This window comes from Zonotrichia albicollis, chromosome 30 (genome assembly GCF_047830755.1).
Source record: "Zonotrichia albicollis isolate bZonAlb1 chromosome 30, bZonAlb1.hap1, whole genome shotgun sequence".
Lineage (NCBI taxonomy): Eukaryota > Metazoa > Chordata > Aves > Passeriformes > Passerellidae > Zonotrichia > Zonotrichia albicollis.
In genome coordinates, this window is record NC_133848.1 from 3,626,284 (window position 1) to 3,640,860 (window position 14,577).

At 55.9% G+C, this 14,577-nt stretch overlaps 1 protein-coding gene and 1 long non-coding RNA gene across 4 annotated transcripts in view; both read right to left on the minus strand.

Moving 5' to 3' along the window:
• CLK2 (CDC like kinase 2) overlaps positions 1–14,355 on the minus strand; it is a 16,385-nt gene extending 2,030 nt beyond the window's left edge. The window contains exons 1-9 of one of the 3 annotated variants that reach the window (XM_074529542.1): positions 14,178–14,355; positions 9,847–10,016; positions 4,688–4,925; positions 2,988–3,081; positions 2,574–2,640; positions 1,883–1,999; positions 1,528–1,694; positions 1,046–1,140; positions 661–790 (exon numbers count right to left, since the gene is read on the minus strand). In XM_074529542.1, coding sequence (XP_074385643.1) covers positions 661–790; positions 1,046–1,140; positions 1,528–1,694; positions 1,883–1,999; positions 2,574–2,640; positions 2,988–3,081; positions 4,688–4,925; positions 9,847–10,016 — 1,078 coding nt within the window. In that variant the 5' untranslated portion in view covers positions 14,178–14,355. Of the gene's footprint in view, positions 1–660; positions 791–1,045; positions 1,141–1,527; positions 1,695–1,882; positions 2,000–2,573; positions 2,641–2,987; positions 3,085–4,687; positions 4,926–9,846; positions 10,017–14,177 lie in introns of those variants that run through there. The other 2 variants (XM_074529541.1, XM_074529543.1) reach the window with 2 other exon arrangements.
• Positions 5,806–9,838, minus strand: LOC141725597 (uncharacterized). The gene is made up of 3 exons (XR_012577358.1): positions 7,250–9,838; positions 6,714–7,169; positions 5,806–6,663 (listed from the first exon to the last, which is right to left on the minus strand). It is a non-coding gene; the product is annotated as an uncharacterized LOC141725597 (long non-coding RNA).
• Positions 14,356–14,577: the final 222 nt, after the last annotated feature.

Consider the following 14,577-nt stretch of genomic DNA (forward strand, 5'->3'; position numbering starts at 1 on the left):
AAAACAATGTTGTTTAAATAAATGATCCAGTTACAACACAAGAGTCCAAATCCCTCTTTCTTTTAAAAATAAATAACTAATAAAAAAATAAATAACATCCTATTCCAGCCAGGCTCTTGGTGCTCTGCTGGCAATATACTGCCCAGCTGATGGTGGATCATGGAATCAGCAAGGCTGGAAAAGACCTCCAAGATCACCAACTCCAACCTGTGACCCATCCCCACCTTGTCACCCAGTCCAGGACAATGAGTGCCACATCGAGCCATTCCTTGGACACCTCCAGGAATGGGGACTCCAAACCTCCCTGGGCAGCCCCTTCCAATGCCTGACCACCCTTTCCAGGAAGAAATTCCTCCTGATGTCCAACCCTGGCACAGCTTGAGGCCATTTCTCCTTGCTCCCTGGGAGCAGAGCCCAAACCCCCATGAGGAAGTTGTGGAGAGTGAGAGGATCCCCCCTGAACCTCCTTTTCTCCAGGGGGAACAAACCCAGAACAATGACAGGGCTGTAACCATGGAGGTCCCAGGAAACAGCACTGCAGAGCTGTTAAATCAACTTCCCATCTCCCAGGGCAAACCCAGAATGTTCCTGAATGACGTGGATGCCCAACACTCCCCATCCCAGCAGGGTCCAAGGGGCAGAGACCCAGGGGCACCTTACCCAGGATGACTTCAGGGGCTCGGTAGTGCCTGGTGGACACGATGGTGCTGTGATGCTCGTGGTCAAAGGTGGCACTGCCAAAGTCCACCACCCTGATGGCCGTGCTCTTCACGCTCCTCTCATCCCGTTTCTGCAGGGGGGACAATGGGATCCATCACCTGGCAGCCCCTCCAAACCCTGCCTTACCCAGCTGAGGGCACCACGGGAGGGGAAAGCTTTGGCAGCCCCAGAGCAGCTCCCAGCACAGCCATGGCTCACCCAGCACTGCCTGGCAGGTCATGCAAAGCCCTGAAGGAGTGCAGGGAGCCCCCATCCCCTGGGGCTGTGTCTGAGCCCTCAGGGACGCCAAGAGGAGAGCCAAGTGAGGCTGTGTGTCATGTGTTACCTTTTCCAAGTTGTAGGAGAGCTCGTAGTCAGAGTTCACAAAGAGGATGTTCTCTGGCTTGAGGTCAGTGTGGGTGAGTTTATTGTCATGCAGAACTGAGGGAGAAAAGAGAGTTTGGGTGAGGGGAGAGAAGCAGAACAAGGCTGCACTCCCCCAAAAGCCATCACTGGCACCAGTTTAAGCCACATTTCAACCTGGGTATGAACAGCCAGGCAAAGCCCAGGCCATGATGCTTCACCAGAAGCACAAAGATTTATTGTATTGATTGCCAGAGGAGCAGGGGGGTGGATGCTGGAGTGCTCTGAGCTACTGCCAGCCCACAAGCACCAGAAAATGAAGAGGATTCATTCCCAGAGGGGCGGGAAGGCTCAGGCTCAGAACCACAGCAAAAACTTGTTGCTCTGGGCCACCAGTTGCAGAAGTGCAACCTACTCAGCTCCCCAGGTGAGCCCAAAGCACAGGAGAGCAGCAGGAACACTTACACTTCACAGCCTGGCACACCTGGAAGGCCATGTGCCGTACTTGGTGGATGGGGTAAGGCAGGTAGTTGTTATCCTTCAGGAAATCAAAGGTGCTGAGCCCCAGCAGCTCGAAGGAGATGCACATGTGGCCGTGGTAGTCAAACCAGTCAAACATCCTGACACAGAGACTGACACAAACATTCCAGTTGGGAACAGCTCTGCAGGCTCCTCCTTTCCCTGCTCAGTCTGTACCTCACAGCAAGCCAAGGTGCTTCCAAAACTATCCAGGATCACCTTCAAGCACACAACACCCAGCACCCGTTCCAGCCCAGCCCTGAACCCAGCCCTTCCTGCTCAACACCGAGAGCACACTCACTTTGTGTTCTCAGGATCCTTCTCGTTGATTTTCTCCAGCACGTTGATTTCCAGTCGAGCAGCCTCTTTGTATTTCTCCACGTTTTTAATGATTTTCAGAGCAACACGTGCACCACCCCTGTGGGAGAAACAGGAAGAAAGCACCAGGTGAGCCCTGAGCAGGTAAAAGAGGCTGTGCCCTGTGAAAGGGATCTTCTGACCAGCCTCCCTTGCTCAAGCAGGTGTGCCCACCAAAGGTGTCCCTTTCTCTCCCTACAAAACAACCCTGTGGGAGAAACAGGAAGAAAGCACAAGGTGAGCCCTGAGTGGGTAAAAGAGGCTGTGCCCTCTGAAAGGGACCTTCTAACCAGCCTCCCTTGCCCAAGCAGGTTATTATTAAGGGGTGTCCACCAAAGGTTTCCCTTTCCCTCCCTACAAAACAATCCTATAGGAGAAACAGGAAGAAAGCACCAGGTGAGCCCTGAGCAGGTAAAAGAGGCTGTGCCCTGTGAAAGGGACCTTCTGACGAGCCTCCCTTGCTCAAGCAGGTGTGCCCACCAAAGGTGTCCCTTTCTCTCCCTACAAAACAGCCCTGAAGCTTCCCCCAGCACATGGGCAACACAAAGAGGGTGAGAGCCTGGAGCAGGAGAGGATATTGAAAACCAAGAGAGTGATTTTCACCCCCAGCCGTGGTCTCCCCTTTCCCCACATACCTCCGGTGATCCATGCACTGCACCACTCTGCCGAAGGTCCCTTCCCCCAGGGTGCTGATAATCTCATCTGGGAGGGAGAGAAGGAGAGGGAAGGAGCTGAGAGAGGGAGCAGGACCTGGCTGCAGCGATACACAGGGCAGAGGAGAATGCATTGCAACACCTAACCTGCACACAGCTGGAGAGACCGGAGCAGCGGAAGGCTGACACCGGCTGCACAAGGCAGCTGCCCTAATTTCCCTGCCACTTCAGTAACAATACACAATATAAACGTAGCTTTAACAAAAGGGGAAGGAAAAGGAGAGGGTTTCTCTTTAATAAACAATGAAAATAAAATGAAACAGAAAGATAAGACAGATCTGCGACTGCGATGGGAGCTTAACTAGAGAGCTAAATTATGTTACGATTTGGCTGTACATCTTTCTTGTAGCCAGTCGCCGACGCGATAGATCAGATGCCCCTCGTCGTCGTCCTCCACACTCTTGGCCCTTCTGCTGCTCTGTCGACTCCGCTGCTGGCCCAGGCAGACAGGGAATTCATCATTCACCAATCAGATTTTCAAACCAGCGCAGCAGCAGCCAGCGTCACGCATTGGTTGGTTTGGAAATTCACATGGTTGTTTGAGGAGGGGTTGCAGGAGGAGATTCCCAGCCAATTCATACGGCACAGAGGAATATATAACGATAGGGATATTGCAAGGGAACATGTCAAGATACAACACACTAGCTCAGAAAAGAAAAAAACAGTTTGCTTTTCGTTGTAGCAAAAAAAAAAAAAAGGAAAAAAAAAAGAAAAAGGAAAAAAAAAAGAAAAAAAATAAGAAAAAAAAGAACCTACAAACGGCCCCAACCCGAACCAGTGTGACAGCAGAGCTGTCAGAGTGAGGGAGCTGAGGGGCATGGAAAGGGCTGGCTGTTCTTGCTCCCACGGGGGCTCAGAGAGGAACAGCACCGGCCTTCGGGTCCTGGGGACTGCCTGAGCACGCCGCAGAGCAGGGGCAGCAGGAGGCAGGTGCTGCCTGGCAGGTCCTGCACAAGCCCAGGCTGCCCCCACAGGCACCCCTATCCCACTCCAATAACCTCCCACACAGCTTCCCCCAGCCCCGACACTCAGGGGAAGATGAACTCCGAGATTTCAGAAAAGCAGCTTTAGATACAATGATCCATCCAAAATGGAAAGTTCCCAGTGACTGCCTGGGGAAAGATGGACACTTCTTCCTAGACCCTCCCCCAAAGAAGCTGATCCTGGAAGGACTAACTTCCAGAAGAGAAGCAGAACCCAACAGGGAACTGGGACAGCCCTGGGATGAGGCAGATAAGAGGTTTATGCTGGAGAAGAGAAAATTCCTGCCTTTGGTTCCTCAGCTAAGTATCCCCATACTTGGGAGCAACCAGCCAGCAGACTAGGGACCCAAATCCAGCCCCCAATCCCCTCCCTGGACACAGAGCCAGAACAGACCAGACAACACTGAGAGCTCCACACACAGAGCAGAGAATGTGTCTGGGGTCTAACAGAAGTGGAAGGTGAACAGCAGAACAGACAAGAAGAGAAAGCCAGGGATGCTTCCGGGAAGAGCCTGGGATGGTTCTGCCTCCACCTGAGCTGAGTGCTCCAAAAGCTCTGCTCCTCCACAAAGCCCACATCAGCTGGGCCCAGCCAGGAGGATCCTGCTCAGAGCCAGGGCCCGAAACAGGGACCACAGGGGCAGTCACCTGTCCCAGGCTCTCTGGGACTGGGACCAGCTGAGCGCTGGCTCTTCGAGCCTTGCACAAACCCTGCCTGGCTGGGGCTCCTCCATGAGCATCACTGAACGGGAGGAGGTGCAGCACCACCCTGGGGACCTGCCAGCCTCACAGGGCACTCCTGTCCTCCCATGAGAGAGGGCCTGAGCCACCCGTGCCCAGCTGGCACCGGGCAGCGCCAACCACGGCGCGCAGGGACGCGAGCAACAACAACGCTCCGCACCAAAACTCCTCCAAACAACACACACGCACACACAGAGCTCAATCCGACTCTGACAGAGCATTTAGAAAGTGAATTTTTCTACTTACCCAGCTCAGCACCTGGGAGAGAGAGAGCAAGGTTACAGGGCAGGCACGGCACAGCAGGATACTCACCGATGAGGAGCGGCTAAAGGACCGGCTGCGGCGCCGCCTCCGCCTGTGCTTACGCCGGCTGCTTTTGCAGCTGCGGTAGCTGCCCTCGCGGTCCCGGGAGCGCCGGTACTCGTAGGAATGCTGCCGGTACTCGGGCTCGTAGTAGGCGTCGCCCCGCTCGCGGCTGTAGTCGTTGCGCCGGTAGCTGTCACAGTAACGGCGGTCGTAGGCCCTGCGGTCTGCCGAGTGGTCGTCGTAGCTGGGCACGGGGATGGGGACAGGGGAGGGGTTAGTTCCTCTAAGAGGGATCCAGAACACCTGAGATAGCTCTGAGATAGCCCAAATGGTACAAAATTAGCAGGATGGGTTCTGTGGCAGTGTTGGGAAAAGGTTTAATGAAAGGCGAAATAAAGAAGCTCTTACAGAGAGAAACCTCTTGTCCCTGGTTCTGTTCTTGCTCTCAGAGGAATCCATCCCACCTGAGATAGCCCAGCTACCCCAAATGGTATAAAAGTAGCAGGATGTGGTAGTGTTGGAAAAAGGTTTAATAAAAGGCAAAATTTAAAAGCTCTTACAGAGAAGAACTGAGCCAAGGAAAGAGGTCCTTGCTCTCAGAGGAACCCAGCACACCTGAGATAACCCAGCTATCCCAAATGGCAAAAAACCAGCAGGATGGGTTCTGTGGTAGTGTTGGGAAAAGGTTTAGTAAAAGGCAAAATAAAAAAGCTCTTACAGAGAAAAACTGAGCCAGAGTGGTCATCGTAGCTGGGCATGGGGATGGGGAGAAGAGAGGTGTTAGGCCCTCTCAGAGGGATCCAGAACATTTGAGATAGCCCAACTACCCCAAATGGCAAAAAACCAGCAGGATGGGTTCTGTGGTAGTGTTGGGAAAAGGTTTAACGAAAGGTGAAATAAAGAAGCTCTTACAGAGAAGAACCTCTTGTCCCTGGTTCTGTTTTTGCTCTCAGAGGAACCCATCCCGCCTGAGATAGCCCAGCTACCCCAAATGGTATAAAAGTAGCAGGATGGCTTATGAGGTAGTGCTGGAAATGGAAAAAAGGTTAATAAAAGGCAAAATAACAAAGCTCTTACAGAGAAAAACTGAGCCAGAGTGGTCGTCGTAGCTGGGCATGGGGATGGGGAGAAGAGAGGTGTTAGTCCCTCTCAGTGGGATCCAGAACACCTGAGATAGCCCAACTACCCCAAATGGTATAAAAGTAGCAGGATGGATTCTGAGGTAGTGTTGGAAATGGAAAAGGGGTTAATAAAAGGCAAAATAACAAAGCTCTTACAGAGAAAAACTGAGCTGAGGGAAAGAGGTCCTTGCTCCTGCTGAAACACCCCACAAGAGGGATTATCTCCTTTGTTCTCTTCTTTTTCTAGTGAATTACTGTCCAACAAATTACCTAGGCTGGACCTCTTGGCCTCTGTCCAACTGGGCAGCCCCAGGTCTGAGGTGAAGTCCCAAAGGTCCTATGAGGTGTCTTTGTACCAAATTGAGGAGAGAAAGTTCTGGGCTTTTTGCTTTTTTAAGCAGACAAAGAATAATTTGGTCACTCCATCAACAGGGAGCACATTCCTACACTGGGGAATGTTGAGAGGTTGGAGTGGACTTGAAGATCATCATTGTCTTGTCCAAACTGGCCTTGAACACTGACAGGGCTGGGAGAGCTCCATCCAACCTGTGTGCCAGAGTCTCACCACCCTCACAGGGAAGATCCTCATGTCGAGCCTAAATTCTCTCTCTTTCAATTTGCACCCATTACTCTTTGTCCTGTCACTACAGTTCCTCATGGAGGGTCCCTCTCCACCTTCCTTGTAGGCCCCTTTTAACACTGGAAGGTGCTGGGAGGTCTTCACACAACCTTCTCTTCTTTAGGCTTAGAAACTCTTCCAGTCCCAATTCTCTCACAGCCTTCTCTTCTTTAGGCTGGAAAACTCTCCCAGCCCAAATTCTCTCACAACCTTCTCTTCTCCAGCCCCAACTCTCTCACAACCTTCTCTTCTTTAGGCTGGAAAACTCTCCCAGCCCCAATTCTCTCACAACCTTCTCTTCTTTAAGCTAGAAACTCTCTCAGCCAAAATGCTCCACAACCTTCTCTTCTCTAGCCTGGAAAACTCTCCCAGCCCAAATTCTCCACAACCTTCTTTCTTCCAAGCTGGAAGACTCCCCCAGCCTAATTTCTCACACAACCTTCTCTTCTCCAGCCCAAATTCTCTCACAGCCTTCTCTTCTTTAAGCTAGAAACTCTCCCAGCCCAAATTCTCCACAACCTTCTTTTCCCCAGGCTAGAAACTCTTCCAATCCCAATTCTCTCACAACCTTCTCTTCTCCAGTCCCAATTATCTCACAACCTTCTCTTCTGCAGGCAGGAAACTCTTCCAGCCCAAATTCTCTCACAACCTTCTTTTCCCCAGGCTAGAAACTCTTCCAGTCCCAATTCTCTCACAGCCTTCCCTTCTTCAGGCTGGAAAACTCTCCCAGCCCAAATTCTCTCACAACCTTCTCTTCTCCAGCCCCAATTCTTTCACAGCCTTCTCTTCTTTAAGCTAGAAACTCTCCCAGCCCAAATTCTCCACAACCTTCTCTCCTCCAAGCTGGAAAATTCTCCCAGCCCAAATTCTCTCACAACCTTCTTTTCCCCAGGCTAGAAACTCTTCCAGTCCCAATTCTCTCACAACCTTCTCTTCTTTAGGCTGGAAAACTCTCCCAGCCCAAATTCTCTCACAACCTTCTCTTCTTTAAGCTAGAAACTCTCCCAGCCAAAATGCTCCACAGCCTTCTCTTCTCTAGCCTGGAAAACTCTCCCAGCCCAAATTCTCCACAACCTTCTTTCTTCCAAGCTGGAAGACTCCCCCAGCCTAATTTCTCTCACAACCTTCTCTTCTCCAGCCCAAATTATCTCACAGCCTTCTCTTCTTTAAGCTAGAAACTCTCCCAGCCCAAATTCTCCACAACCTTCTCTCCTCCAAGCTGGAAAATTCTCCCAGCCCAAATTCTCCACAACCTTCTTTTCCCCAGGCTAGAAACTCTTCCAATCCCAATTCTCTCACAACCTTCTCTTCTCCAGCCCAAATTCTCTCACAACCTTCTCTTCTGAGGGCAGGAAACTCTCCCAGCCCAAATTCTCCACAACCTTCTCCTCTCCAGGCTGGAAAATGTTCCCAGCCCAAATTCTCTCATAACCTTCTCTTCTGCAGGCTTGAAATGTTCCCAGCCCAAATTCTCCACAACCTTCTCTTCTCCAGGCTGGAAAACTCTCCCAGCCCCAATTCTCTCACAACCTTCTCTTCTCCAGCCTGGAAAAGTCTCCCAGCCCCAATTCTCTCAGCCTTTCTCCATGAGGAAGGTGTTCCAATCCTCTTAACAACTTCCCAGCCTCCTCTGGATCTGTTCCAACAGTTCCACATCCTTGTTATGTTTGGAACACCAAAACTATTGCAGTGCTTTGAGGGAGCCCAAGGCAAGAAGCCATGAGCTGCCAACCCTTGGCATAACAAGGGGACAGGGATCTGTGTCCCAGCCAGGTGAGGGACACTGAGGGACCCCAGATCTTCCTCTACTGAAACTGTGAAGGGATAAAAGCTCAGAGGGTCCTTTGTTCAGGACCCCTCCTTGAAGGCACCAGCTAGAGCTGTTTCTTTGTTATTGCACCAAGATTTTTAAGGATTGAGATGTCTGAGAATCTGCTGTGAGAAAGCAGGGCTGAGCCAGTCAGGAAACTGGTCTGACTGGGAGTGTGGGGTGTGTAGGGAGTCAAACAGGGCAAACATGGGGTCACTGGAGGCACTGCTGTGAAGGGGCTCAGTCCCAGCCCAGGGGGTGCAGTGGCACCAGAGGGGCTCTGGGTGCCAGACAGGGAAGTTTCCCCAAGAGGGGAGTGAGGGGCTTTGGTGACAAGCACTGCCCAGGCTGTGACAGCTCAGAGCAGGCCCAGGTCACGTGGAACCTGGCTGAGTATGGATGACTGGGCCATGATTAAGGGACTGCAGCATCTCCCTTAATGAGCAGAGACTGAGGGAGATGGGCCTCGTTAGTCTGGAGATCACTGAGAGGAAATCTCATTATTGCATATCAATATCTCCAAGGCAGGTGCCAGGACGGTGCCAGACTCTTTGCAGTGGTGCCCAGGGACAGGATGGGCAGCAAAACCATGAACTAAAACACACCATGCTCTACTCCAACACAAGGAAGTTGTTCCCAGAGGGTGGCAGAGCACTGGCACAGCTGCCCAGGGCAAACATGGGATTTCTCTCTCTGAGGACATCCCACATCAATATCTCAAAGGCAGGGGCCAGAACGGTGCCAGACACTTTTCAGTGGTGCCCAGTGACAGGAAGTTGTTGGCACAGAGGATGGCAGAGCACTGGCACAGCTGCCCAGGCTGAGCATGGCACCTCCCCTCTCTGAGGACATCCCACATCAGTACCTCCAAGGCAGATGCCAGGATGGTGCCAGACTCTTTGCAGTGGCACCCAGTGACAGGATGGGGAGCAAAACCATAAACTAAAGCACGCTCTACTTCAACACAAGGAAGAATTTCTTCCCACAGAGGGTGGCAGAGCACTGGCACAGCTGCCCAGGGTGAGCATGGCACCTCCCTCTCTGAAGAATCCCACATCAGGATCTCCAAGGCAGATGCCAGGACGGTGCCAGACACTTTTCAGTGGTGCCCAGTGACAGGAAGTTGTTCCCACAGAGGGTGGCAGAGCAATGGCACAGCTGCCCAGGCCAAGCATGGCACCTCCCTCTCCGAAGAATCCCACATCAATATCTCCAAGGCAGGTGCCAGACACTTTTCAGTGGTGCCCAGTGACAGGATGGGGAGCAAACCCATGAAATAAAACACACCATGCTCTACCTCACAACATCAAGAAGAAATTGTTCTCATGGAGGGTGACAGAGCACTGGCACAGCTGCCCAGGCCGAGCATGGCACCTCCCTCTTTAAGGACATCCCACATCAATATCTCCAAGGCAGATGCCAGACATTTTTCCAGCGGTGCCCAGTGACAGGAAGTTGTTGGCACAGCGGCCCAGGCTGAGCGTGGCACCTCCCTCTCTGGAGCCATCCCAAACCCACCTGGCCGTGTCCCTGAGCCCTGGGTGACCCCAGAGGTCCCTCCCAGCCCAGCCCCCGTGTCACCCTGTGCAGGAGGGCAGACAGGAGCCCCTCTCACCTCCGGGATCGGACGTGGTAGCTGTCCTCCCGCCGGTGCCGCCGGTCCCGCTCGCTGCTGCTGGACCGGGACCGCGTCCGCCGCCGCTTGTGCTTGCGGCTCCGGTAGCGCTCGTGGTAACTGCCGCGGCTGCTGCGCTCCGACGAGCGGTACCTTCGGGAGTGCGGCATCTGTGGGGACAGTGGGGACACTCAGGGACCCGTGGGGACAACAGGGACAGTCAGGGACAGTCAGGGACCCCACGGGGACAGCAGGAACAGTCAGGGACCTGTGGGGACAGCAGAGACCCCATGGGGACAGCAGGGACCCCGTGGTAACTGCCGTGGCTGCTGCGCTCCGACGAGCGGTACCTTCGGGAGTGCGGCATCTGTGGGGACAGCGGGGACTGTCAGGGACCCCATGGAGACAACAGGGGGACAGCAGGGACAGTCAGGGACCTGTGGGGACAGCAGGGACCCCATGGTAACTGCCGTGGCTGCTGCGCTCCGATGAGCGGTACCTTCGGGAGTGCAGCATCTGTGGGGACACTTAGGGACCCCATGGGGACAGCAGGGACAGTCAGGGACCCCATGGGGACAGCAGGGACACTCAGGGACCCCATGGGGACAGCAGGGGGACAGCAGGGACTGTCAGGGACCCCATGGGGACAGCAGGGACTCTGTGGTAACTGCCATGGCTGCTGCGCTCCGACGAGCGGTACCTTCGGGAGTGCAGCATCTGTGGGGACACTTAGGGACCCCATGGGGACAGCAGGGACAGTCAGGGACCTGTGGGGACAGCAGGGACTGTCAGGGACCCCATGGGGACAGCAGGGACAGTCAGGGACCTGTGGGGACCCCATGGGGACAGCAGGGACCCTGTGGTAACTGCTGCAGCTGCTGCACTCCGACGAGCGGTACCTTCGGGAGTGCGGCATCTGTGGGGACAGTGGGGACTGTCAGGGACCCCATGGGGACAACAGGGACTGTCAGGGACCCGTGGGGACAGTGGGGGGACAGTAAGGGACCCTGTGGGGACAGCAGGGACACCCTGGGGACAGAAGGGACTGTCAGAGACCCTATGGGGACAGGAGGGACAGCAGGAACACTCAGGGACCCGTGGGGACAGCAGAGACACCCTGGGGACAGCAGAGACAGTCAGGCACCTGTAGGGACAGCAGGGACCCTGTGGGGACAGCAGGGACTGTCAGGGACCCACGGGGACAGTAAGGACTGTGAGACACTCATGGGGATGGCAGGGACCCCGTGGGACAGCAGGGACCCCGTGAGACACTCATGGGGACAGCAGGGACAGTGAGGCACCTGTGGGGACAGCAATGCCCCCACAAAGATGGCAGGGACCCCGTGAGGCACCTGTGGGGACAGCAGGGACAGTGAGACCCCCATGGGGACAGCAGGGACGTGTGGGGATGGCACAGACACTGTGAGGACAGCAGGGACCCTGTGAGGTCAGCAGAGACCCTGTGAGGCATCTGTGGGGACAGCAGGGATCTGTGGGGACAGCAGGGACCCTGTGACACCCATGGGGACAGCAGGGACAATGAGGCACCCTGTGAGGCATCTGTGGGGACAGCAGGAACCTGTGGGGACAGCAGGGACCCTGTGAGGCATCTGTGGGGACAGCAGGAACCTGTGGGGACAGCAGGGACCCTGTGAGGATGGCAGGGACACTGTGAGACCCCCATGGGGACAGCAGAGATAGTGAGGAACCCATGGGGACAGCAAGGACCCTGTGAGGCACCCGTGGGGACAGCAGGAACCTGTGGGGACAGCAGGGACCCTGTGACACCCGTGGGGACAGCAGGGACAATGAGGCACCCTGTGAGGCACCCGTGGGGACAGCAGGGATCTGTGGGGACAGCCGGGCAGCATTAACAGCTGCACGGGACAGGAATCCAATGTGTGTGAGTGTGCCAGGGGATCTGAGAGAGGAGAGCAAACTCTGAGAGACCCCAGGCGCCCACAGGGCAGGGTGAGACCACCCATGGTCATCTTGCCCTGTTTTCTTTCCCCCCAAAAAAAACCCTGGTTCTCTTTCCCGGGTTTGTATCCCTTCCTCACACCCATCTCTATGCCCACAGCTCCAGGAACAGCTTTTGTACCTTTTCTCTTTAAGCTGCTCAGGAAGGAGGGAAGCAGCAACAAGGAAGGTGAAATGAAGCTCTGGATATCACCAGAGCCCCTGGGCAAGGTGAGAAATGAATTTACTGAAAATCCTCAAAGCCTGAGAGGAGTTTCAAAAGGTGGCCTTGCAAATAAGACTGGATACTTTGGAGAAAAAGAAAGATGCATTGGAGTGAGATCCATGAGGGGCAATTTTAAATTATTTGCTTTAAGTTATTTACAGCATGGTGTGGCTGAATCTGATAAGCCAAAAAATTATTCTAATGCATTGTAATTAAGAAATAGTTCATTTCTGATTGTGATGGCATGAATTATAACATCTGTATTGTGTCATCCTTCACATGAAGCTCAGAATAAAATAAAAGTTGTTAAAACGCCTCTCAGTTGCCCCATCTCTGGGTCAGAAAAAGGCAAAATCCAGCAATGGATGCCCAGAGAGCAGCTCCTCAAGAGACGCTCAGGTTTCCTGCCAAGTGACATCTGCACTGGGACACAGGGGTGGGGAAGGCTCTGGGGGTGCTTGGGGTGTTCAGCTGGGACTGAGGGGAGATCTCAGGGGGCTGCAGCTTCCCCAGGAGGAACAGCTCTGGTCTGTGCTCTGTGTGACAGTGACAGCACCCCAGGGAGTGGCTGCAGCTGTGGCAGGGAGGTTTAGGATGGATAGAGGAAAAGGTTTCTCCCCAGAGGGTGCTGGGCACTGCTCAGGCTCCCCAGGACTGCCAGAGCTCCAGGAGAGCTTGGACAATGTTCCCAGGGATGCACAGGGTGAGACTGTTGGGGTGTCCTGGGGAAGGACATCAGGCCCTGCTGATGCCTGTGGATCCCTCCCAGCTCAGGAGACTGGTGACACACATCCCTCTGTCCATGGAGAACCACCAGGAGCAAACCCTCCCTTCCCAAAGGGCACCAAGAGAGCCCTGAAAACCCTCAGGGGGTCTCAGCTACACCAACAGAGCCCTGAAAACCCTCAGTTCTGCCCTTCTGGAGGGGCTGGAACCAAAGGACACCTACAGAGCCATGCAGACCCTCAGTTCTGTCCCTCTGGGGGAACACGAGGGGCTGGAGCCAAGGGGATCAAAAGGACATCAACAGAGCCCTGACAACCCCCAGCTCTGCCCTTCTGGAGAGGCTGGAACCAAGGGGAACCAAAGGACATCAACAGAGCCCTGCAGACCCTCAGTTCTGTCCCTCTGGAGAGGCTGGAGCCAAGGGGATCAAAAGGGCACCAATAGAGCCCTGCAGACCCTCAGGGGTCTCAGCCCAGCCCCTGTGGGGGAACATGAGAGGATGGAGCCAAGGGGATCCAAAGGACACCAACAGAGCCCTGCAGACCCTCAGGGGTCTCAGCCCAGCCCCTCTGGAGAGGCTGAAGCCAAGGGGATCCCGAGGTGAGATGGCCTCAGACCCTGCCAGGCCGTGCCCCACAGCTCTCAATCATTCCCCGCACGCATCTTGGTTCCAAGCACAATTCGTGGAATCATGGAACGTTAACTGGGTAGGACCTTCAAGCTCACTCAGTCCCACCCCCTGCCATGTGCAGGGCCACCTCCCACCGGCCCAGGCTGCTCCAAGCCGGCATTAAACACCGCAGGGATGGGGCAGCCACAGCTCCTCTGGGCAATCTGCGCCAAATTCCCCCATCCAAAATGCCCCCGGCTGCGTCCCCGTCCCCGCCCAGCGCTGACATCACCGCCAGGGCTCGGACAGGCCGAACCGGCCCCGGCGGCGCGGGGTGATCGGGGGTACGGGCCCGGTACCGCCTGCACGGGGGGCTTTGCCCGGGGTTCCCCCCGAGCCCCGCGGTTTCCAGCCGCGGACTGAAGGGAGCGCGAAGGCGGCGCTGGCGGCCCGCCAAGCCCCGGTTCCATGCAACGAGCACCGGGGCTGCGTTCCGCAGCGGAGCTGGAACCGCTTTAGGGACGGTGATGGCGGCCGCGCCGGGCGGGGCCTCCGCCGTGCAGGCCCGGAAGCACCGGGACACCGGGAGAGATGGGCGAGGGCGGGGCGGCCTCGGCGGGGAGGCCCCGAGCCGGTCCCTCTGGGCCATCCGGCCCCGCCGCCCTCACGGGGACACCCAGGCCGCCAATTCCCACCGCGGCCCCGCCGGGAACGACAAACCGGGCCCGCCCCGCGCCGCCCTCACCGGCCGCGGCCTACCCACCCCGCCCCGGCCCGCGGGGCCCCGCACCGCGCCGTGCTGCCACGCACCGTCCTCGCAGCCAGCCCGGTGCGCTTGTCCCACAGGAAATCCGTGATGGCGGCCGTGGGCCCCCGGGCCCCGCTCCAGCTCCTGCCGCCGCCGCCGCCGATCCGGGTCCTGCCAGCCCGCGGGGCCGCGCACGCACGGACGCGATCACGTACGCACGCACGTAGGCGCGCGGAGCTGCGTCACAGCAGGTGGGGCCGGTGGGCGGGATTAGAGGCGAGGGGCGGGGCCGGTTCCGCACGGATCCCTCTTTAAGCCACTCCTCTTTTTCGGACCCGGCGGAGCGGGCCGGGCGAGGCCGAGGGGCGGGGCCGGGGTAGATTGCCACGCCCAACTCCTCCCCGAAGCCACGCCTCTCCCTCCTGACGGAGGGGCGGGGTCAAGATGTGGGCGTGGTCTATG